Source organism: Cebidichthys violaceus, unplaced genomic scaffold (genome assembly GCF_023349555.1).
Source record: "Cebidichthys violaceus isolate CVI_PGR_0920_01 unplaced genomic scaffold, fCebVio1.0.p SCAF_20, whole genome shotgun sequence".
In the NCBI taxonomy this organism is placed as follows: domain Eukaryota; kingdom Metazoa; phylum Chordata; class Actinopteri; order Perciformes; family Stichaeidae; genus Cebidichthys; species Cebidichthys violaceus.
In genome coordinates this window covers 8,372,827-8,399,150 of record NW_027176373.1, presented here as the reverse complement: position 1 = coordinate 8,399,150, position 26,324 = coordinate 8,372,827, and the positions used below count along the sequence as shown (strand labels likewise).

Below are 26,324 nucleotides of genomic sequence, written 5' to 3'. Positions count from 1 at the left end.
CTGTCAGTTGGAAACAACCCCGGGCCTCTGAGGAGTTTCTATAATAACTTCACAATACGCACAATTACTACGGCCGCTAGAGGACTCACTTTAATGTGAGCATGTTGTTTTGGGGCATTTGCTCTGGTTTTTCGAAGGGAAGAAATTCTCATAAAGCAGCGTTGTCCACTTTTATGTCACTTTTTAAAAGGCAGGGAGGAGCTGTCTAGATAGCACTTCAGAGAATGGTACTCAAAATCACTGCCCCTTGAAAATGAAATCAAAAGATTTTAATGTGAATTTTTAAAATATCCCTCCACCCAAGTGTTGAAGAATTTGTATGGAAAAACCACGTTCCCGGCAGAGCAATGTTATGTTTTAAAACATGTCTGGAGGGGATATTTAATTGCAGACAAACTATACTGTACTATATCGTACACAAGAAGATCACAGCCATGGGCTTAGTAGGATGATCAGGTGTGTACCACAAAAAGTACAATTCCAACCCTTCATTACAAAATGATTCCTGCAATTCATAGATCATGACAGACACATGACATTAACATTATATGAATAGCTTAACCCCAAATTCCCACACTGAGATAAAATGGGAAACACAAACTGCACCAGTCTGTAACCAGGACTGTCTAAGTTTTCTAAATCTGCAACAATCACATAAAAATGGCTTTAAAGAATAAAATACCTATGTCAACATCAAGTAAAACCTGATGGATTAATATCTGTGGTAAATATTCAGTCTATGATAATGCTTCTTGCGTCTAATGGTGTCAAAAATGTTCATTTTCAGTAAAAAAATAAATTGACATTTTGACATTTAATGTAACACTCCAGCTCCCTCTGACACCACTCAAAGCCATCCGGGGAGTGTTCTTTGACCTAATTATCCATTTATTAAGTATGCCTGCCATATAAACATGCCATCTGCCAGTTATCCCATTCCTACTGAGATAGACCACTAATGTCCAACTTAAACATTATATGTCATTACTGCATCCAATACTTTCCCCATTCAAGTTAGGATCCATCATGTGCCTCGATTCATGTTGTTCACAGCTTTTTAAAATGGCAATTCAAAATCTTTCCATCCCTAGGTACAGGCACATAACGTGCACAGTGCACGCTGGCCTTGGTGTTGGCATGGCCTCTGGCTCTCCTAGTGGAGCAGGAAAAAAAAAAACGTACATAGATGCCCTCAGGCCAAATCTGCTTGTGGTGGAGGGAGAGAGACAGCAAAAGGGAAGGTCTATTTAACTGGTGGTGGGAAGAAGAGAAACAAAGACAAGAGAAGATGAGAGGCAGCGCGGAGTGGAGAAAGAAATCGATGAGCTGAGAGAGAATGATGATGATGGTGCTGGTAGAAACAACTGATACTGTAGGTGGACAGGAAGAGACAGTTAGGAGAATAATGGAATGAGTGGGGAGTTAAAGGGGGATTGGCTAATTTATGTAAAGAGTGGAAGGAGGCAAGAAGGGAGGGCTGTGCAGAAGAATGGCCGCCTACAAGAGAGAAAAGTTGAGAGTGAGAAATCTTCACCTGTATGTCTCCCTGCCATGAACATGTAACATGAAAGATCTTGAAGAATACCTGTGCTGCCGCCTCTGGAACCCTTTAAAGTGGGATGACTGAGATCACACATACACTCACACACAGAAAACAGAACCTATAAATACCCAGTAGAGAGTCAAGTGTCCTTGATATCACTGAGGAATCTTTGAGCAGAAACAAGCAGTCAAACTGTCTAAGAAAATGTTCCGTGAGACTTGCAGAAATTAAGTTCACAGTCCTTGCAGAGCTTTGAGGCAAACACAATTTATTCTTCCTGCCAGTGGATGCACGTTTTGGATAAAACAAGAATTCTTAAGTTATGCGCATCAAAGCACAACATTCACTGGCTGAGTTCAGCTTTTTTTGTCACAGACTTTCTTCACATATTTGTTAGAGTCTGAGGCTATAATCCATACATACGTACAACACTGTATCAAATGACATGAATGAAAAGGGGCCACACATGAATGTACAGATATTTCCCTCAGCATTTGGTTAAAGATTTAAAGCAGAGCTAAAAAAGGGTGCATACTGGCCACAAACAAGACTCCAAATGAATGCTAGTGTTGCTCTGTAACTGCTGGATGTGAAAACAAGCAACTGTTAGCTAAAAGTTTGCAAAATCAACTTAACAGGTCAATGTTGTGTTCACTTGTTTCTGCTCCCCCCCTGCTATTTGTTTCCACAGCCAGTACACAGAAACATACAGATATACATGCAGCATCACAGCAACATACTGATCAAATATAAACAGTATTGAAATTCTTCCCGTATGCACTCATTCATCGCAGCTCACAACAGCGTCAGCGAGGCAGATTGTTCATGGCTGCTATTGCAGAAGAAATAAAACTGATGAAGCAAGTGCATCTCCCTCGAAGTGTTCCGCATAACTCTGCTGCAGGTGCCAATCTTCAATTAAGAAGTATTCAAAAGTAACTCACAAGTGGTTTTACTTTCCTCAGAGTAACAGTGGGAAGACCCGAGGAATAATTCATCTTAATAATAATTGCTTTAGATTTATATAAGGCAAATGCAATATGAAAACACAACATGGTAATCATGGCATATTTAGGCTTATTGCCTCTCAAAATCTAGATATTTTTGCAGTGAAGGAGAACTGCAGTAATCTCTATCAATTTCCGGTGTTTATAGTTTAAGTTTTGTTACCCTAACTATCATAGTGTTATTATTATCTTACATAAGTATACGTCACCCGTTTTATTCACTGTAGGTATAGTTAATGCCTCTATGCACCAGAAGTCTTCGCTCACTCTAATTCTCTTTATGTTTTGGGCGGATCAGAAAACAATGTGTAAATGCATCTGAGAGTCATTCGAGATGAAAATCTGATGGGTACATTCCAGCCAGATGAAAACGTACAACTTCAACCGTCGACCAAAAAAAAAATATATACTCCTTCCAAGTTTAACAATATGTCAGGAAGCGTGTAAGTCTGTCCTTTGGTAACAACAGCTCTGAAAGTAGGCTGGAATTTGCCAACATTCTCCTGATTTTATTAAAGTGACAGGGAAAAGCATTTTTCTTCTCTGAGCAGTTTTTGGGCAGTTGTCAAACAGCTTTAGGCACATTACATTGAGTGTAAATGGCGGCACAGTCCACCATGAAGGTGTTTTCAATCTAGTGTTAAATATCACAATTACACAGAAAATCGGAATTTTCTCCAAAACATGGTGTTCGTGGTCAAAGCTTAAAGCCAATCAGCTCTTCATTCCGGCAACAGCCAGCGTTTCCCGTATACCCTGGGTCTTGCAGTCAATAAAGAGCAACAGCGGTTAATGGCTCTAAATTCATGTTATCGTTGCCCACATGTGCATGACGTCAGAGCTAGTCGGGATCAAGTCAGACACAAATATAACCAACATGCATTATGCGGTAATCACCGGTGATCGATTCTGCCGAGGCCCGGCCCATCTCAAACGAGCCTATTGCTTGATTGACAGCTTATATCATTATAAGTAATATCACATTTCATGTTTACTTAAAACACATTTTAAACACAAATTAAGCACCACAGCAATATGATTAATAGATTAAAATGTGCCTTACTCTTCCTCCTTGCCTCTCAGTCGGCCACGCTTGATACAAAAAGCAGGTGTGGCTGTACCTGCAGTCCACTTTAGATGACGTGAAACACTGTGATTGGCTTATAGACATCCAATCAAATAAGTTTGTGCATTTGGGTGGAGTCAGATGACACCAATCATAGATCTGGACATCCTAGAGTATTTCCACAGCTTGGTATTAGTACTTTAGCTTACATAAAGGATCTGAATCTTTCTTCCACCGCTGCAATTGATACCGTTATTATTGTTATTAGGTCATAGAGTTTGGTAATATGTTAATCCCAGCATAGCTCCACCCAGCGTCAACCTGACTAGAGGTCTAAACAGAGGTGACAACACCTGTGTGGGTGTGCAGGACCTTTGAGTGTAGGCATCCAAATGTCACTGCCACATGTACACAATACCTAAATAAAACGGCTTCTTTCCGGTGTTACGCCTACAATACATGTGTCGAAGGCCCGTGTCTCCACTGTAAATGTTGGTAAACTGATGGTTCCAGGTCGTGGGGTTACACAATGTAGGCGTTGCATGTACTGGTTCTGAGGAATGGTAGTCTCTTGCAAAGTCTCTCTCTCTCACACACACACACACACACACACACACACACACACACACACAGCAGGGCTTGACTGAACTACAGTGTGTTTTAAGATAAGACTGTGGTCATATAGACTGTGATCAGGGCTACAACCTCCGCAATAACCGTGGCTCATTTCCATTTGCTGTCCTTGTAGCCTCACATTCTGCAGATAGAGACAAACTGCATATTCACCAGACTGAAGGTCCCACATTCCCAGAAAGAAGATATGACAACCTTACCAGCAAATCAGTTCACTACTGCTTAGCATGCCCCATTCAGATAAAGCTCTCTAAGGGCAATACAAAAAAAATGTATTTCTCTTAATCTCTTCAGTGTCCTCCTCTGTCCCATAATGCCTTGGGGCTGGCGCCTGACATGTCTCCATCTTAAGTCTCAATCACCAGCAAGGCTTTAAGTTGGAAATGACTTTCTGATCTCACAGACTCCTTTTTAGAATTTCTGAAGAGAACACAGAGTTACAACTGCTGCACCTGCTTATGCCAAGAAACAAATGTCCTGGCAAGGTTTCAGAGTAAAGCGAACCTGAAAAGTTGTTATGTGAACCGTTATTGTTTTGAATTGTGTGGGACCATTCTCTTTTGTTCAGCAGTGACACTGAATCAAAAGCAACCTTTAATCATTCACTTAGTTAATTTTATTCTTTTCGCTTGAGGTGTAAAATGCAGTCTGTGTTATACGTTAGGCCACTAAGCTGCACGCATTAGGTCTGCTTGTGTGGTCATTAAAAATAGATGATTAGAGACTTTGGCCTTAGAACACTGTAGCAAAATAAAATAAGAAAGACAGAGATAATAGAAAAAGTTAAGGGAAAGGTGACACCGGGATGAAAAGATCAGTGTGTGTGTTTAATCTCCCAAACCTCCACACACTCAGCGTGGCAGCAGGCAGGAGATGGTGCTCAGAGTGCGGGGAGCAGACGGCTTGCTGCCAACATAAATCAGTGCCATGCCCTTGAGCCACACCTTTAGCAGAAACACGTCACAGAAGAACTGTCCTTGTTTTCCAGCGTCTGAACGTATACCAACAGTGAACAAAACGTGGTTTAAAATGTTAATACATTCAATTTTACAATGATTTCCACTACAGTGTAAAACAGCTATTCATGGTGCATCTAAGAGGAGTAAAAGGCCTTCATCAGTGAAATGTGTGATTCTTAAACAGAGTTTGTGCTGGGTTTAACTGAGGTACAATGTAACCTAGTATTACTTATCATTATATCATATTAATCAGTACTTCCAAGCTGTATATTTATCAATAATTCTCTGATGATAAAAATAAATAATTGGATGGATTAATCAATAAAAAAATGTATTGTTTGAAATGTATTTAGGTCTTTGCTAAAATTCCACACTGGCTTGTTTGTGTGCAGTTATTGAGGCTAAAGTAGCTGATGGGTGGTCAGTAAATCCCTCAGCTTGATAAACCTCAATGCCTAATTTTCTATTCACACACGTGAAATACAAAAGATGTGACGTTTGGGTGAGGAGGATTTGGGGAAATCAAATTCATTGCTCTTCAAGAGTTGTGATTGTGTAACAGTGATAAAGACAAACACTGATTTCATTCAGACATCCTTTTAATCCCTTTTTCTTTTTTGACATTTTTGGAGGTGCAGAAACTAACCAAACACTTTTTTTAAATTCAAAGAATAATTTTAACAAGCTGAAGAAACGGTCAGTAAGAAAGTTAAAACAAATGCCAACACGTGAATCTCCCACGCACTTTGGCCACACTTTCATATTTAAAACAGAACAATGAAAATTAAATCAAATCTGACTCATCTATGTCTTACTCAACTAACACTGAGCATCACCACCACAGATGTGAAACAAAGATGAATCATTTGTATTAAAAAAAAAAGAGAAACCCGTGGGAGCATGTACGACACATGAATTACGGTAAAAATGTGTGTAGATCTCAAACACAGTTATGTGTAATCAAATAGTGAAAGCTCGTTGTTAAAATGTCAACAAATTAAAATGGTAAAAGTCATTTCCATCATGTTCCATTGTTTCACAAATGGCCTGTTGAAGTGAACAACTAAATATCAGTCTTTTGTTCGGCTGCCATTTAAATCAGATGAATCACTGACCGCCCCGCTGCCTCCGTCAGATACGCTCGATGTCGGAAAAAGTCGGACACTAGTCAGAGACCAGCAGAAGACATGTTTAATCACCAGGCAGCCGTGTGGATGACTGGGACTATATTCAGCTGGCCAATTTGCGGATGTTACTGAGGAGCCTCCTGCTGTATTCCCTGTGGTCGATCGGCTGGACTTCCATGACGGTTACCTTCACACGACTCTCATCCTGAGGGGAAGGAAAATCTGGAGTTAAGTGCAGCAACATCTGATGAATAGACGTTTCAAGTCTCTATGGTTAGCATCATTCAAGAAATAAATGCTGTTAGAGAATGCACTGAAACCAACAGGAGTCTGTAAGAGGATGTGTTTAAATGGTCTGTGCCAATGGTGTAAGCCACTACTTACACGGTGGAGTACTGAACGGTCTATTGGCTGGTCCGGACAGGACTTTCTGTCAATCAGTGGTCCCAATTTTTTTTAACTACGGCACACCTTCATAGGAATTTCACAGGCAACATCTGTATCAGCATTTCTTTGAGCTTTTTTAATATGGACACATTTTTTTTCTTGCACGGACGGTCACTATTTTTAACTGCACACCTAGAAAACTGACGATACGATGATTTTGTTATGTATTGCTTTGTTCTTCTGTTTTTAAATGTTTGTGAATGTAAAAGAATTTAGTTAATGGAAGACTTAATATGTGGTGAAACTTAAGCTTCGCACAATAAACAAATAATTAAATAAAGAAATCTTGCAGCGTCCTTCGCTTGTCACCAAGGCACCCACTGTGGGAACCACTGCTGTACACTACAGATACCTCTGTAGATACAAATGATGAATTCAAGGATTTTTCAACAAACATGGGTCTATATATAAACCTCTGTGGTGACTGCAGTCTGTGAGGGAAGAGTGTGTAAGAGGTGGAATGTACCACTTCTAAAAGTCCACAAAAGCAGCATGTTTAGTCAGTTTTTATCTTTCATTAAAAAGAGAAAAAATAATGAAAGTATGTTCTAATTTCACTTATTGCGCATTATTGTTCAAGAAGAGTACACATATAATGCCACATGAGAATCAATTATTATAATGTGCATGTATGTAGGAACAGCCACCATCAGCGGGATGTAATTCACATCACATATCAAATAATGTGGGGGTTTCTCACAAAGACAGAAAGCCAAAAGCTCATTTCCATTATAAACTCACTCAAAGTAATAATCCCACGACAAATCATTAATCAATTAGCAATTCAGCCAGCATAACCAGCATCAAGGACTTAACATTTGCCCATTATCTTATATATGGTTTAACACCTCTATTAGTATTTTCAATTTGCATCTACCCGAGGACAGCAGGAAAATTAAACAATACGGGGGGCTGTCGAGACAAAGGTTCCACTTGACAAAAGGTGACAACTTATTTAAAAATAATGGTCTTCCAAAGAAGGGGAAACTGTGTGACCGACGGCTCGTTAATTTAATGCGTGTATACTAATATTCCAATCACATCTGGAGAAAACAATTACCCAGGGGCCGAACATTCAACCTCTATCCGCCGACTCAATTTCAGATGGTGGGTTTTTTCCTCGAAGACTTCTGGATGCTGGCACATGGACAAAACTAAAAAACACACACCATCACACACACGCAACAGAAGAATAGCCGACACACACCTTTTAGTGCCTCACAGAGAATCAATGAGATACTGTACTGAACAACAAAATTACATGAAACTGAGGATCCTTGCCGAGAAATTTGGATAATTAAAGTGTAAAGAATACAATAAACCGATGTTTAACTAAGTTGTTGAACATAGTTAACATTTTACCTGTTAAACACCAGAATCGCAGCATTGTTATTGTTAGCATGTTGCTCAAAGCACCGCTGTAGGCACAGCCTTAAACAACTGCTAACGTAGCTGTAGCTTATTGTATCCTGTATATTTTACAGTTACATCATTATCTATTTATCTTATCAACATTAAAAGTTGGCACCATCGCTAGATGTGACATAAACAATGGATAAAATACAGAAACAGCACTGATTACAATACAGCAGCCCTATTTGTTTTAAAGAGTGCCATGAACTATCTTCTGTCAAGTTGAATTAACACAATGAGCTTCATCAAAAGTATACTGAAAGGCTGCTGTATCGTTAAGTGTCTTTGATAATCGTTTCACCCACCCAGTCATGAATGCTCATTGTCAGATACGAGTTATAGAAGAAAGTAACAGAACCAATTATGTAAATGTTCATATTCATAAAGGCTTTGAGTGGCCGCCTCAAGGAATATTTCTGTGCATCATTTACACTGGTGGCTTTCACCTTCAGCCATATAAGAATCTTCTCAACCCTTTACACGTGCACAAGGACGGCGAAAAGACCCGAATGTGATGCTGACAAGGATTACCAAGAGTGTGGTTTGTTGATGATGTAGAGTGTGTGTGTGTGTGTGTGTGTGTGTGGCTCTCAATGGCCTGCCTCTGACACTAATGTATTCATTGAGAATAAATCCATTCATTCACTTCAGACTCACGCACACAAACCTTATACGTCTACATACATTATTAATACAGTATATTTCAAACTAACAACCATCCAGCTTGGAATGGACTCACCAGAACTGGGACTCAATATATTGCATCTAGTTATTAGTTGGAAATCAGATACACTTTCCTAAATTCTAAGTGCATTAATCATCTTTGGTAGCCTTTTAAACAAATGCAGATAAGATGTTTATGGGAAAAATGCCGTCATTTGAGCTCAGAAAATCCAATCCTTCAGGCTAAATCCGATCATTACCATCATCTGAATTCCATTAACTCCACTATGAGAAGAGATGAGCCTCTACTACACGGAATCGCTGATTCACTGCCCACTCTCGGGCCTCTGTGGGGCTCCACCTTAATGAAACATGACAGTCAAGACGGAATTTTATTTAAATACTATATTGCATTTTTTGGTATATTGGTTTAGACTCTAATCTACACCCTAAATGTTATTTGTATATTTATCAGTTTTAGGTTTAAACCAGATGTCATTAAAGTTCAACAGCTGTTCCTACATCATAAACTATCAAGGTGGAAAATGTGACTTAAAAAAAATATATATATATTCTATCTAAACAGAAGGATGGAGCTGCTGCCTAAACATAAAAAAACAATCACTTCCTGTGTGGAACATCAAATGCTCCAATCTTCAAAGCTCCGGACTCACTACAATACTGATAAGGGGCCCGTATGCTTCAACAGAAGTGCTTGTTGGATGGCCGAACAGCGTCTGAAATCCTCTCACTGCACACCTTTCCGACGCCTGACTTGGGGGGGTTGGCTGCTTCCCACATTTTTGGTATCTTTTCAAAACCGACAATATGACAATCAAGTCCACTTCACGCAGGGCTGGACAGGCGTGCAAAGGTGAGAAAAGCAGGCAGGGAACCTGAACTTCTCTCCTTAGCTCTCTATTTTCACTCTTTTATTTGAACAGCTGAGTGCAACCATATGAATGTTTTCTTCTTCAGGAAACTGAAGATGCCTGCCTTTATATCTGCAATTTATTTATTTATTATTTCACTTATTGTCTGTGCCTACGAGCTTTTGCCAGTGCCCGACACCTACAGACAGTCATTATTACACAAACATGCTATATTAGGTTGGAACATCAAGAGAGGAAGTAACGACTGCCGCACCAGTGGAAGGAGGGCGACTGTGGCTCAGTGGAGGGAGCAGATTATCCCTTAACCACAAGGTTGATGGTTCAGTCACCATCCTAGATGGTCCATGTGCTGAAGTGTCCTTGAGCACTGAACCCTATGTTGCTTCCCGGGCACTTCACAGCAGCCCACTGCTCTTAAATGTTTAGGATGGGTTAAATGCAGAGATGAAATTTCCTTCATATACATGTATGCAGCATATCACAATGGCAATGAAGTTCAAATCTTGTATTATCACCAGCTGTGTAACATTAAGCTAAAGGCTTGTGCTTTTTAAGTTGGTCGTTGATGGCTCAAAACTTAAAATGCACTGTGCTTGTTAAGTCAAAAATTGGTAGTTTATCATCTCTGCTCGGCCCTAAAATAATTAAAACTTGAGTTTCTATGCAAGGGAACAAACCGCAACTTTAAAATATGCTCCTGAGCACAGTGCTTCTTTATCTGTGTCCTTGTTATGAAAAATGACAAAGCACAAATTGTGTTACTTCATTAATCTTGTTAAGCTCTGACATGTCATTGCATTGTTCTATTTTTATGAAGACACTGTGGTAGGTTGATCTTTTTTGTCTGGTGTTACACTCAAAAGTCTATGGGAAAGAACTGAAGATCACATACTCTCTTTTTCTGTTCTGTGCTCATCTATTTGAATCACAAGTTTTGAAACAAAAACAGTAAACTTTGACTGACACCCACTGAAAATAAAACCTGAATCTATTGATGAGCTCTGTGTAGAACATGCATCTGCTCAAACCTCATTATCTCTACTTTGTGGCATACTGAAATTATCAATTTTTATGTTGTTCCTTTTGGGCAATAAATAAAAATAAATCAAAAGGTGAAGGAAACTATTTGAATTTGTACCTGTATAGTGTTGGTGTTATTGACATCAGTTCCTAAAAATGTCACCAACACATTCAGCACTTTTCTGGTGTTTGGCACACTTCTGCTCCTCACCTTTGATGTGGGATTAGCAGCTTCATCGTTTAGAGCAGCAGCATCAATTAGACAACTAAAACACATTACATGTTTTCACGATTATAGCTGTAGATTTTTTTTTGGAGGGGGGGGGGGGGGGGGGGCGTGGTGTAGCATTAACATTTTTCTAAATAATGCATCGGTCTCACTTTCTCTGCTTCAAATTCTGGCATGCTCTGCTGACATTTACTGTAAACAGACGGTCAAGACTATTTCATTTTGTGAGTGAACATTCCTCGTCAATGTCAATACTTTCCGTAGACTTTGTGTAACTCCGCCTCAAAAAGGGTTCTACATCATTTTCCAGCCTATAAAGAACGATTGATAATCTTTGCATAGCGTTCCTTGTAGGTTTTCTTGGGGTCGGGACACAGACCGTTCAGAGCTCATCCTACATTTCAATCATTCTACTGACTCTCGGCATGTGCCGCCAGTATCAAATTAGCCACTGAATAATTAAGCTAATTAGGCTTAGACAGACAATAGCTAAATGCTAATTAGTGCCTAATTAAGAGAAATGAATCCACAGCTGTATTTGTTTTCGGTTACCCAAAATGCACTGGTGGATACATAACAACTCCCTTGTCACTGTGATACTAATTGAAATGGTTTTGGATTCATGTTGTGTGACTGACAGTGCGTTATGATTATATTGCATTTTGCGCATCTTGTTTAGTGGTTTTACATGCTTGGGACGGCAGTTCAGCCGAAGATAATAACCGACGACGAGTCTGGTTGTTACAAATTCATGGATGGCAAGCAGGCAGCCTATTCATTAAAACACACCTCAATGTATCATGCTCAACACGAGGGGATGCAGCGCATAAAACAATAAATGTTCACTTCTTCTTTGTTGTATTCACTGTGAGGATTTCACTAAGCAAGCTCCTTGTAGCGCTTTCACTTCTTGGAAAGAATCCCTCCCACCTCTGCCTGCAACCGCTGCTGAGCCATAAAAACTTTGTGCCAATCAAAATACTAAATCAGCAAAAACCACAAGCTTTGCCTCCTCATCATGTTGCAACCAAAGTCCTTCATCAGTCACCAAAAAACTTCAGGAGGTTCTACTTTTTCAGCCAATAACAACCTTGTATGATTGACAAATATTAAGTGCTGCAATTTCCAATTACAATTTTAGAACTAAAATAAGGCAACTGTCATATAAAAAGGAACTGCTTTAACACACACACACACACACACACACACACACACACACACACACACACACACACACACACACACACACACACACACACACACACCTTAAGTCTACTGTATATGCTGCAGCCGGTAGTTTTGGGTTCGATTGTGAAACTGACCCTAAAAAAGACCATCTACTGTTTTTACAACAATGGCACTTGTTTTCAATCCTGGTTATTTTTAGAGTCCATTTTCCCAGAACTATTAATAGTGTACTGCTGGTGTATTTGTTCAAAACAGCGAAAAGAGAGCTGTTTGGGACAGATATGCATTCACCAATGAGGTTCAAGTATTCCTGCATGTAGAGATCATTAAAACATTTCTCACAGCTTGCAGGACAATGACGAGCACCACTGTACGTCATTATATTCTGCTCTTTTATTCCTGGTAAACTAAATTGCATTGCATCAAATTGTATTGTGCTCGTGTTTAAGGCAACTTACGTTGTATGTCTCCAGCTTGACTCGGTTTCTGAAGACATGAGTTGTGAAGTTGGTTTTCTGAAAGACTTCATCGAATGCAGTTTCATCCTTACGAGCACAAACACACACACACAACAATGTAAATACAAAGTCAGGGCCAAAGGTTTACAGGAAACAGTGCGTGGTAGCATATCCTTGGGTGTGTGTGTGTGTGTGTGTGTGTGTGTGTGTGTGTGTGTGTGTGTGTCTCTCACTGTGTCTCTGAGCTGTCCCAGTGTTTCTGCACTGTGACCTAACAGGACCTCAGCTGTCTCCTGGAAGCATGTCACCCACTGGTTATCCCCGAAGTCTGCTAAGTTGGCCTGAGAGTCAAGAGAGAGAGAGAGATGATGAAAGGGCGAGAGATTATTCATGTGTGTACGTTTGAGTGTGTATGTCTGATCACATAAATTACAATTTTCCTCAAAGTCAGTGGCACAGCATGTGTGACAAACGAGCGTAAACGATGTGCACTTTATGCACTTACAGAAAGTAGGAGTCTGTATTTGAAGTTGGGGAACTCTCTGTTACACTTTTCGCAGCGGTACAGTCCGTTCTGTTGGTCGACGACCTTCTTGTTGCAGTCTGCAGATGGACAGGCCTGGTACAGACAATTCTCCTTACGAATGTACAGCACTGTCGCCACACAGCTGAAATAGTCTGCCTGAGAGGAGAGAGCAAAAATGGGTGAGGAAAAAAAAATAAAAAATCTAACTATGGGAATTAGAGCTTCGAGATCAATAAAAAAAAACTACCAAATGACATCAAACTGTTGCAATTTGAACGTCTAAGAAGCTGCAGTAAATTTGCAGGTGCTGCCACTTAAGACAATATTGTGCGGAGGAGAAATCTAACCTGCAAAGGTCTACCAAAGCAGACCTTAAAATATAATTACAATAATTTAAACCTAATTATAGATGTATGTTATTCTAGACTTTGTAAAACCCAGTTGCACCTGCTTGGAGAATATGAAGGTAGCTTTCTGGTCAAATGACGTGCCTGAACCAAATCCTGACCAGACATATTTTAAGAACATTGCAGTAAATGCAACAGTGAAATTAGTCCCGCTGGAGCAGGGAGAAAAGACAACGTAGCAGTATGATTCACAAGCCAATTAACATTGACCTTCAAAAGCATAATTCAAGTCACAAAAAATGTGGTAAATTGACAAAATACAGGATGACTGCGGCGGGAGGAAGGAAGTGATGATAAAGGAAGAATTAGGGTACCATTGTTATGGATCATTTAGTTTGCCTGTTTAACTGTCAGCCTTTGAATGTGTTGCCAGTTGCTCGTAGTACTGGCAGATGTTAAAAGCAGAAGATAACTGCAGCAGCCCTTGTGACTGCCTTATAGCCTTGGTTCATTAAAATTTCAGTACATACATTTTTTTCAGAGTTTTAGACTTGAGTGAAACTGTGTTACCAAGACATTTTCATTTCCATTGTCAATGTGAAAATAAAAAAAAAAACAATTGCATGGAGAATTCAAGCCTAAACCTCTTGACAGACATAAACCTCTTCTCCTTTCTGGCTGTATTTGAGAGGCCACATGAGTAATATGCCAGATGCCCCTACGACCATTCCACAGATAATTATCAAGTACTATTATTTTCTAACTAATATTACTAAGCTATTCTTAGTAAATTAATCAAGTCCAGTTATGCTTACATAAAATTATTTGTCATTTTTCATTCAGTACTTCTAGCTGGCTCATTTTTAAAAACTAATTACAGAATTTGTAGGTACTGGTTGAGGTACCATCTTTGTCTCATTTTGGGTCTGGATGATCAACAAAAAGAACCCACACATTGAAAGGGTTATAAACAGGTGTGATTTTACAGACTTTAAAAATTCAGGTTTTTGTATGCCAGGAGAACAAGTCTGAGCATTGCAAAAGATGTTGCTAAGCTTTTCAAAAGCACAAATCTTTTAAAAAGCGGTACGATGACTGGACAGGAACCAGAGACCCCATCAAAGTGTTTGTGTAGTGTATGTAGGAGGCTGCATCTTGTTAAATGAACAAGACGCCAGGTGGCTCAGGCTGCAAGAACACAATGAGGCTTCACTAGTTCACAGTACAAGAGTTAATATCACAAAACAGTGGTTGGGTCCGATGATACACTTCAGCACACGCAAAGCTTTAAACTCCTTTCTGCTGGGGTACAACATCAGATTAAAGGGTAGCTCTCCTGCCCACTATGACACATTTCCAGTGGGCGAAGAAACATCAGAAAAAAAACAACTGTCAACTGAAAAAAAACTTTGTCTGGTTTGATGAATTCTAGTTCCAACAAGTTCAGTCAACCACATGAGGCAATGCACGGCATGCATGGTAATAACCGTACAGGCCATGTTCATTCATTATGACCATCATGTAGCTTCAGGCGATGGGTGAACAAGACAATGCTACCATCGGTAAAGTGTGCCGGAAAGGTTCATGACAATCACGTCAAACAGCACAACATTAGAGATAAACATGAACTCGTCAAACCTTAAAGTGTTTGCTCTGTTCTCAACAAAATGGTACAAGTATTCTTTTGTCATTTTCTTGTATAATCACTATTGGTATTTTTATATCTTAAATTTGTAGCACACAGAAAATGTCATGAAACCAAAGCCCATCAAACTCAAGTGAACAAATAGGAAGAGATGAGGAAGAGCAAAAGTGCTGCTTCGAGTGCAGGCAGGCCATCCTTCAACAGTTTTAATAATGTGAATAAATAAGCTGCTTAGGGTGAAAAGAGAAACATTAAATACAATTTAAAAAAACAACAACTTGGTATCATCAGTAAAACTGTTGCCAACGAGTCAGTCCAGCTGGTAGATGCACGCTGTTTACACATCTCTATTTGACTTCCAAACAATCTTGGAACTGTTTAAAAAGAGAGCAGAGGGAGTTTGAGAGTTCTATGCATAATAGATGCAAGATGAGACGAAACCCTTTCTCCCTCTCTAACACATAAATTGTGATAATGCACGCACGCACACGCACACACACACACACACACACACACACACACACAGAACTGTGTAAACGTACACATTTGCAATACAGATAGAATGGGCTAAACTACTTTCAGTTATGAATTTAAATTAAAACGTAAACAGTCAAAGAGAATCAAATTAAAATGCAGCGATGTTGCGGTAATTTAAACAGATATTAGCACCTAAAGCAGCAGAACTCACACTGTGTAAAATCAACAGCTAAAAAAAGGAAAGAAATGCTAACTCGGGGGGGGGGGGGGGGGGGGGGATGCTGTTCTCTCATCCTGTGGAGAAGCACAGCATTCAATTACCATAAATATAAATAAGAAGAATGCACACAGCAGTTGAAGTGTGTCTCATTGGGAAGAGGCGCGCACATGTAGATGCCTGCATGCAAACACACTCATATGGATATAAATGAGCACAATGCTGTAAAATACCATATACATACACATGTAAGAAACCACACACACAAAAAAAAATCATTTTTCCAAGCTTCACCAGAGGGTATTTCTTTGTACCAGGAGAGCAGGCCTTGAACAAGACATTGGAATTACAGCCAGCATTTAAAATGCATTCTAAACAACAACTACAAGCGAGCGCTGGGCCAGACTCATTACTAATGTTGGCCTAAATGAGTCTATCAAAGACTCTCTCTAGGACGCCGGCCAACTTCACACACACTGACTGAGCAATGCTGCCACCGTTATACAACCCACACTTTCTGTAAAGTATGCAGAAAGAGCTTTGAATGTGAAAAGGCCATTGTGTTCTCTGCCTCCCTTGTGAGATGATTGATGTTGTCCTGTGTCCCCACGACCTCTGCAGATACTGTCAGTCAGACTTAGAGCTCTCCGACACTTTCTTCCCGCTAGCTAACATTGACTCACATCCTCATAATCTGTCCACCCATCTAATCTACCCAGTGCCCATGCCACACATAGCGAGAACCCCCGGAAACACTTGGTAAGAAGGTTCTTTTAATTAGGAAAATTTCTCCCGTTAGCAACAGCCATCACCCCCTCAATCCGCCGACAACACTCCACTCCTATGTTTCCGCCCGCGTGCCTGCCTCATCACATTTTGCCGACTTGGGCAGATTGGAGTGCTCGAGGGCTGAAGAGGTGGGAAAGCGATGGGTGGGGAAGGTGGTAGGAGGGTGGACGTGGCAGGAAGAAAAGAACAGAACAGGACACTTTCTTTGGGGGCTTGTTGAAGGCTCGTGATGTTGGCAGATGCTACAGAGAATGTGAGGATAGAGGTCAGCAGGATCTGGACTGTAGCGCTTCCATCACAAGTAGACCACTCAAAATGAATCCCCCTTCGTTTGTCATCATCTCTCCCTTTCTTCTTCATCTTCTGTGTCTCTTTTGTCTCCCTCAGTATTTCGGTGTGTACACAGAAGCCTTAAGGCAAAATCTTAACCCAAAGTCTTAACCCTTAAGCACACTGAGGAGAACCTGGAAGAGCAGCATGACTAATGCTGCACACAGACACAAACACTAAAATATGTGCAAGACTTCCCTAAAGATTCTCTCACACACACACACACACACACACACACACACACACACACACACACACACACACACACACACACACACACACACACACACACACACACACCTAACAGTCTGAAAATTGTTTTCATTCTTATCACACCAAATCCCTGTGTCACCTTCTGGCACCTAAATGCAATTAAATTTTGTATGTGGAAGGGCAACCAAGTGAAAATCTACTTCACATAATTGACGTGGCTGCACATGCCAACTTTAATGCTCGTCCCAAAACCCTCACTCACACACACACACACACACACACACACACACACACACACACACACACACACACACACACACACACACACACACACACACACATTAGAAATGGCTTGTATACACACACGTAGAGGCAAACAGGTACAATGTCAAATTAGATTCCTTCAAAGTATAAGCTAATGACTTGGATTCCATTATTATTATGGAAGCAGCAGCCTCAGTGTGTGATAGACAACCTCTTCCTTAAAGCCATTCAGTTACAGGAACGGTTGAGGTTCACAGGGAGAGAAAAGAGGAGAAGACAAAGAGAATAAGTGAAGGTAAAAAAACAAAAATAGAAAGTGAAAAGAAAGCTGTGCTTGAATTGTTAACACATTCTCATTTTTAAACACTCCTCACAGCTGCCAGTTAATCATGTGTATCATTTTCTAAATAACCCTCGTCACTTCTCTTTCTTAGTTGCCACACTCTTCACTCTGTTTTATTTTTTTTTTTTTCCTGTGGCCTTGTTCCCTTCCATCCATGAAGTTTAAGTGCCTTGATTTTCTTCCCCATCTCTCACTCTCCCACATTCTCAGTTTGCACTACTTCCCTTCTGGTAATGTTATGCCCTATAGGCTTCCTCAACTCCAACACATAATTAGAAATTTTCATCAGAAACGACATTGATCTTGAAGCTACTCGTAAGTGGCTTCTAATTTAACATGAGGGATGAGAGAGACTAGTCGGAGATAAACCTAATTAATTAGATGGAACGTTTATGAGTGGCACACACCACCTCCATTCCCTCTACTTTTAGTCGAAAGTGTTGCATTATTCTGTGCCTTGACACTTCTTAAAATGGCAAAAGTTTCAATTTGAGAGTTCTCACATGCTCCAACATGTGGTAGTTCAACCATTCCTGCGAATATGTGAGCATCACTATCTCTCTCCCACAGCTAAAACAAGGGAACCATGACTCTAATCCATGAAGTCAAAGAAAGGCACAGCCTAAAACAGCTCTATTTACAATGAATGGAAGACTGACTGTGGATTTATGTTTGGCTAAATGCTTACATTTAAACGAGACGGACAAAATCCATGTCTGTTCACACAAAACCTTCTCTGGTTTTAAACAAGAGGCCATCAGCGTAATCTCTATATGGCTAAACAAAGGCCATTAAACTGTTCAGTGTTATGACCCCGTATAATGTTTGGTAGCGAGGGTTGTTTTTAGCAAGCCTGATGTCCATATGTGTAATTTCCTACAATTCTCAGAGATGCTTCGAGATTAATTCAGCTGTGGGTTATACTGTATGTGCGGCCGGAGAAAGCATAAGCCATAGAAAGAGCATGTAAGTAAAATATGTTAAGAAAATGCGAGAGTCACGCTCTTGTTGCAAGTCCGTCAACATAATGGATTTGTTCCTGTGTTACTGCAAAACTTCGGATTTAAACAGTAAAGCTCTAACTCTTTGATTCTCAAAACCCTGTGTTTACAGTGCTTACTGAACGATTTTCTGCTATCAAACTCTGTTGTGCTGTAGCTATGCTTCAAACAGTAGCCAGCCAGCTGCCCAAGTGAAAGAAGGATTTTCTGACGCATATTAAAGTTTTCATAAAGAACCGGCTCAGAGATCCAAATAATACTGCCATGCAAATGATTCATTTCCACCTGATCTACTGTAGATCCCCTGTTCTCTCAAAACTTAAGTCATATAAAACAAAAGTTAAATAGTTGGTGTCAAAGTTTTTTATGTGACATACACATTAGTGACATTCGTTGTTATTATGGACCTTTTATTGCGGACTGCACTGATCGTGCAAGTGTTTAAAATCAATCTAATACCAAAGCCAAGGAAACAAATAATGTAAATGCAACACAATCAGTGAAATGAAGACATTAACTCTTTATATACTTCTTCATTGCCTGCAATTTCCACCACTTACTTAATCTGGAAGTAAGGATTTTTGAAGTTCATTCACAGTGTATTAATCAAGTATGAATTCCCAATCCATGAATAAAAACTACATCCGATTTATGAACAGATCTACAGCTGGATTGATTAGTTGATTACCATGAAATTAATCTGCAATATTTTCAAGCAAAACCAAGAAAGTAATCATCAAAATGATAAAAAAGATAACTAATGAGTTGCAGCTCTATTCTATTGTGAAGCCAGTTGTCCATGATAATACAGCGTCGGATATCAAAAGGGCCTGGGAATTAATAAGACATCACCCAAAACTGTTTTATGCAGTGCTCGAAGTGGGCTGGTACTCACCAATATGCAGTACTGACACTTCTACATTTTGCTCATTGGCGTACCATGACTTTTTTCTGAGCACCGTCACTTCTCACAAGCTGCCGGTACTCTTTTCTGCCATTTCCATAATCAGGTTCTCTAGGCAACTCATAACAGCTATTCATAACATCAGCGTTATAAAAATCAATGTTGAGAGCATCTGGACGAGCAGACCCATGGCAGGGCACAATGTTGGTGTGCTTTATGTAAAATAGTAACTAGTGTACAGTCGGTGATGGGCAGTATTTCAATTACTTGTATTTGAAATACGTATTTGAAATACGTATTTGAAATACGTATTTCAAATACTTTTGAGTATTTTCTAATTTGTATTTGATAGGGCCGATAAAAGATCTAACGTAATTTGTAACAAAATACTTTAGAGTGGAGTCATTTTGTATTTAAAATACTCAAAATACTTTCACCATGAATCAAAAAACAGTTCATGAGTTCAGTCTTCAGATCTTCAAGTTCACCGGATTGTCTGTCAAGGTAAATATTTTATCTGAGTGTGACAGATGTCAACTAGCTTGATGTATAATTTATGTCTGGGTCTGGCTACATAGCCTATTGTATATACATGGTGATGGTTATAATATCAAGCTAGCGATCAATGCTAACATGCTAATGACGCTAGCATGCTGTCTAGGCTAGTGCATAGCCAGTGTTTAGCAAGTTAGCTTATCAGTCGAGTAGCTAGCTATAGGAAGAGGGAGATTGGGAGCTTGTATGTTCATGATAACCTTATCAAGAGACGTCTGACCATCTAATCTTGCACTGTATTACAAGTTATGCTGTAACTTCTCAATGTGAATGTCATAATGCCATATCAATTACTGGCAGATAATATAGTTCACAGTTAGCCAGGCTATGACAGTAGATGTCCATTTGTTAAAAAAACATTAAATATCCAATTTATTTTATTTAAAAGGCATATTATGAAAGTATTCTTAGTTTTATTATTTCATACATTCTACAGTTGGCCAGGTGGACAACATGTCTCAGTACAGTAATTTATGTAGGCTCTTTACCTGTGTACAATTGGTTTTAATTCTATATTTTGCTTTTATAGTATACATAGGCCTAATGTGTAATGCTATTCATATGTGATGAATATTTTCTTGTTGATACAAAGCCAAAGTTTATGGGCTGTTAAGTCCCATTAATATAAATACACACATATATGTGTATATATATATATACATATATATATATATATATATACACATATATATATATATATATATACACATATATATATATATATATATATATATACATACATACATATATATATATATATATACATACACATATATATATATGTATATATATATATACACATATATATATATATACACATATATATATATATATATATACACACATATATATATACAGTTGTGGTCAAAAGTTTACATACACTTGTAAAGAACATAATGTCATGGCTCTCTTGAGTTTCCAGTTATTTCTACAACTCTGATTTTTCTCTGATAGAGTGATTGGAACAGATACTTCTTTGTCACAAAAAACATTCATGAAGTTTGGTTCTTTCATGACTTTATTATGGGTTAACAGAAAAAGTGATCAAATCTGCTGGGTCAAAAATATACATACAGCAGTGCTAATATTTGGTTACATGTCCCTTGGCCATTTTCACTTCAATTAGGCTCTTTTGGTAGCCATCCACAAGCTTCTGGCAAGCTTCTCGTTGAATCTTTGACCACTCCTCTTGACAGAATTGGTGCAGTTCAGTTAAACTTGATGGCTTTCTGACATGGACTTGTTTCTTCAGCATTGTCCACGTTCTCAATGGGATTTAAGTCAGGACTTTGGGAAGGCCATTCTAAAACCCTAATTCTAGCCTGATTTAGCCATTCCATTACCACTTTTGATGTGTGTTTGGGGTCATTGTCCTGTTGGAACACCCAACTGCGCCCAAGACCCAACCTTCGGGCTGATGATTTTAGGTTATCTTGAAGAATTTGAAGGTAATCCTCCTTCTTCATTATCCCATTTACTCTCTGTAAAGCACCAGTTCCATTGGCAGCAAAACAGCCCCACAGCATAATACTACCACCACCGTGCTTGACGGTAGGCATGGTGTTCTTGGGGTTAAAGGCCTCACCTTTTCTCCTCCAAACATATTGCTGGGCATTGAGGCCAAACAGCTCGATTTTTGTTTCGTCTGACCACAGAACTTTCCTCCAGAAGGTCTTATCTTTGTCCATGTGATCAGCAGCAAACTTCAGTCGAGCCTTAAGGTGCCGCTTTTGGAGCAAGGGCTTCCTTCTTGCACGGCAGCGTCTCAGTCCATGGAGATGCAAAACACGCTTGACTGTGGACACTGACACCTGTGTTCCAGCAGCTTCTAATTCTTGGCAGATCTGCTTTTTGGTGGTTCTCGGTTGACTCTTCACCCTCCTGACCAATTTTCTCTCAGTAGCAGGTGATAGCTTGCGTTTTCTTTCTGATCGTGGCAGTGACAAAACAGTGCCATGCACTTTATACTTACAAACAACTGTTTGCACTGTTGCTCTTGGGACCTGCAGCTGCTTTGAAATGGCTCCAAGTGACTTTCCTGACTTGTTCAAGTCAATGATTCGCTTTTTCAGATCCATGCTGAGCTCCTTTGACTTTCCCATTGTAGCGTTTGTGGGCGTTTGTATCCAATGAGCCCTATTTAAATGGCCTCAGAGAAGTCACCAGCTGTAGTCACTCATAATCACTCACAAGAAGTTAAGAGGCCATGCTATGAAGCTCATTTCATTGACACAACTTTCTAAGTCACCAAAATTGCTAATTCATGTTGCTGTATGTATATTTTTGACCCAGCAGATTTTGTCACTTTTTCTGTTAACCCATAATAAAGTCATGAAAGAACCAAACTTCATGAATGTTTTTTGTGACAAAGAAGTATCTGTCCCAATCACTCTATCAGAGAAAAATCAGAGTTGTAGAAATAACTGGAAACTCAAGAGAGCCATGACATTATGTTCTTTACAAGTGTATGTAAACTTTTGACCACAACTGTATATATATATACACACACACACACACACACACACACACACACACACACACACACACACACACACACACATATATAATCAATCAAGTTGTTGTCTTGTAATAGCTTTGCTTAGTTACATATATATACACACACACACACACACACACACACACACACACATATATATATACACATATATACACATATATATATATATACATAAATCTATTAAAAGACAACTTGATTGATTGTTTAGTTACACTGACATTCTGTGACTAATCTTCCTTTTTGTGGGCTTCCCCAGAGCTTTGTGTACATTATATAGCCCAAACCTGAATGCTCTGCTATACCAAATTGTGAGAAAATGGAAAATCCAGAAAAAAGTATTTCCTATATTTTAAACACAAAATACATGTATTGTATTTTGTTACATTTTCTGGCACCAGTATTTTGTGTTTTATTTAAATACATTTATTTGAGAGGTATTTTGTATCAAAATACATTTTGATACAAAATACATTTTGATGTATTCTTTGCCCATCTCTGTTAAGGGTCACTGTTGTTCCAAGAGTTCCATGTTCTTGTGTTCCAGTGTAATGGTTCCAGAATCATGCATCACCCTAGTCAGTGAACAGCTGAGTGCATTTCATTTCATAACAATTTCTACACACCTTGAGTGCAGAAGAATGAGCGCGAGAAAAAAATACATCCAGTTTTCAACAGTTGTTTTTCGCAAGATGTTTGAAACTAGTTTCAACACCCAGCAGAGGTCCAGCGGCCGCATGGTAAGTTGATTAATGTGTTGAATTTTTTGTTATCTAGCACAAAACTGATTGAAGTCTTTTATCAGAGTTCAAAGTAATTATAAACTGCTGCTAACAATGTAAATAAAAACTATTTTAATCTTTAAATTAATCTCACATCTAATGTAGAATTCACTGACCTTTTAGTCTAAGAAGGAAAACAGATAAACAAACAAATCGATACTTATATCGACATAGTTGTCTTCCATCTCTCGCCCCTTTTTCTCAGCTTCTACATGACTATAAAAGATATCTATGTAGCTATCCACAGTCTGCTGAAGCAAATATAATGTACAATGGCAGGAATGTGATCAGGTATTTAACTAAATAAGGAAGATGCCATTTCATTAGAAATCAGTGACAGTAACATGTCTACAAATGACTTAACCAAGTTTATTCATTCTACACATAGGTGATTTGAATAGTCTTTGATTAAACTAAACACATTTCATTTTAGTGTTATTTGGCTGTATGTCTTGTGTTTGGCAGTTGTTTAAGGTTAAATAATAGATGGTCTAAACATGTATCCAAAAATTCACTCTTTCAGAATCATGTTGGTGATGAGGATCCTCTGACCATAAGTGGACAGATGAACCAATCATCCAGGTCCTCCCCTGAACCCATGGCCATTGATGGTAGGCCTCTGTCTAAGACGGAGGTAAAAAAGAAGGTGGATCACGGTGTGAGGAGCGTTGATATTGGTCACTCCAGGGCCATTGAAGGAGGATTCATCCAGCAGCCGCTGAGGATTCCACCCGCGGCCCAAAACCAGATTGTAGTGGCTCAAGGACAGTCAGATCCCTACAAGAAGGTGGATCACAGTGTGAGGAGCGTTGATATTGGTCACTCCAGGGCCATTGAAGGAGGATCCATCCAGCAGCTGCTGAGGATTCTACCTGAGGCCCAAAACCAGATTGTAGTGGCTCAAAGACAGCCAGATCCCTACAAGAAGGTGGATCACGGTGTGAGGAGCGTTGGCTCTGGTTGCTTCACGACCACAGCAGGGGAATCAGTGAGAGTCATGCAGACTTCAACACAGAATATTCCACCTGAGGCCAAACAAAAACGTGCCTGTAAAAGGACATTTGAGGATGTAAATCCAGCCGATATTAGAAGGTAAGTGTTGCATCTCTTCCCTGTATTGATTATTTACTGTGATAATCTGGAGATTCACAACTTTTTGTGTTATGCAAAAGGCATAGCCCCGGCCCTGACAAAAAGAGGGGACGAATGACAAAAAATGGAGGAAGAAAAAGAAGAAACAGGAGAGGCAAGCCTGTACAGGGTTCAGAGAAACACAGGTAGGCTCTCTAATGCGGTGATTCTCAACTGGTGGGATTTTTTCCAGGCAAAGACCCACTGAAAACGGGAAAAAATCCTGTGCTTTTATTTTGAAGGGGATTTTTTTTTGTGCAGTGGAGTTATTCACACTCCTTAACAGTATTTGGCGTTAATGCCTTGTAATGCTAATAGACACCCGCCATTTCACAGTATAGAAGAACACCCACACAGTTTGTTTTCATATGCTAATTGAGCGAAATGCAAGTATGGCACCGACTACATGAGTATGGATTGAGAAATTCGGGTCGCGGCATGTCATCAAGGGGTGATGGTGGGTCCCGCAGCCAGACCAGTTAAGAACCACTGCTCTAATGGCAACACACAAATATGGACTCATTTTCTTTCTTTCCAGGTATTAAGTCTTGAATTTAGATTTTACTGGAGTGTTTTTCCAATTCACCGCTGCAGAATTAGGAGCACCACTGCTAAAAATTTTCATGGGCATTAACATCCTATGATCTCCTGTTTAACCGAGAGCGGGGCTTTAGCCTCTCACTCAAACATTCAGTTCACAAATATCGGTGTTGCTGTTTCGCCCTCATTGTTCTCCCATAAATTTGTTGGAAGTGATGTTATGTAACTCCGGTGCAGATTTCAATAAGTAACTGATAATTATAAAGCAGTCAACCTATTAAAACCATTTATAATCTGTGCAGATACCCAGAATGCCCTGATCACCAAGTCAAAAAGAGCAAGGGAGGTAGAAGCTCTGAGCATGCACAAGATGCTGACAGTCACAGATACGTTTTATAATAGCTTATTATAATATATAATATATAATAGTTTATTCTAGATTTATCTAGAATAAACTATTAAGTGTAATTATTTGGAAAAGTGAATGATAAATCTTTAAAGAAACTTTAAAGTGTTAAATTTGAGAACGGGATTTGATATAGTGGTAAAATGTTCAATTTGTTTAGCGCCCCCAAAGCAGTCAACCTAGAGGGAGACGCTAATAATAAGGGATTAAAACCATTTATAATCTGTGCAGATACCCAGAATGCCCTGATCACCAGGCCAAAAAGAGCAGGAGAGGTAGAAGCTCTGAGCGTGCACAAGATGCTGACAGTCACAGGTAAGTTTTATAATAGCAACACACAAAAGTCATTTGTTTTTGCAGTTTGTCACAAAACATCTTCACATCGAATCAAGAATAAACTGTTAAGTGTGATTATAATACAAAGTAACTGAAGAATCTTTAAAGAAACTTGACAAGCTGTTTGTGACTCAGAAACTTGTCCTTTGAGTGTTGTTACTTAATACTTTTTTTTAATGTGTGGAATAAAATCTACTTTTACATGTCTTTCTTTGGCAAAAGGGGAAAAAGTGGACTAAATAAGAACAGCACCCCAGCTCACTGTCGCTCCAGACCTTCTCACTAGAGGGAGCAAAGTGGACGGAGAAACCAGAACAATCATCACCGTCAATGATGATCGAAATATCGCTGGTTCCT

The 26,324-nt window shown here is 39.3% G+C and overlaps 1 protein-coding gene across 1 annotated transcript in view; it reads right to left on the bottom strand.

Moving 5' to 3' along the window:
* Positions 1-5,789: 5,789 nt before the first annotated feature.
* LOC137876455 (replication protein A 70 kDa DNA-binding subunit-like) overlaps positions 5,790-26,324 on the bottom strand; it is a 44,094-nt gene continuing 23,559 nt past the window's right edge. The window contains exons 14-17 of the mRNA XM_068716051.1: positions 13,152-13,328; positions 12,880-12,987; positions 12,647-12,733; positions 5,790-6,540 (exon numbers count right to left, since the gene is read on the bottom strand). Of these exons, the coding sequence (XP_068572152.1) occupies positions 6,439-6,540; positions 12,647-12,733; positions 12,880-12,987; positions 13,152-13,328 (474 nt within the window). The 3' untranslated portion in view covers positions 5,790-6,438. The remainder of the gene's footprint in view (positions 6,541-12,646; positions 12,734-12,879; positions 12,988-13,151; positions 13,329-26,324) is intronic.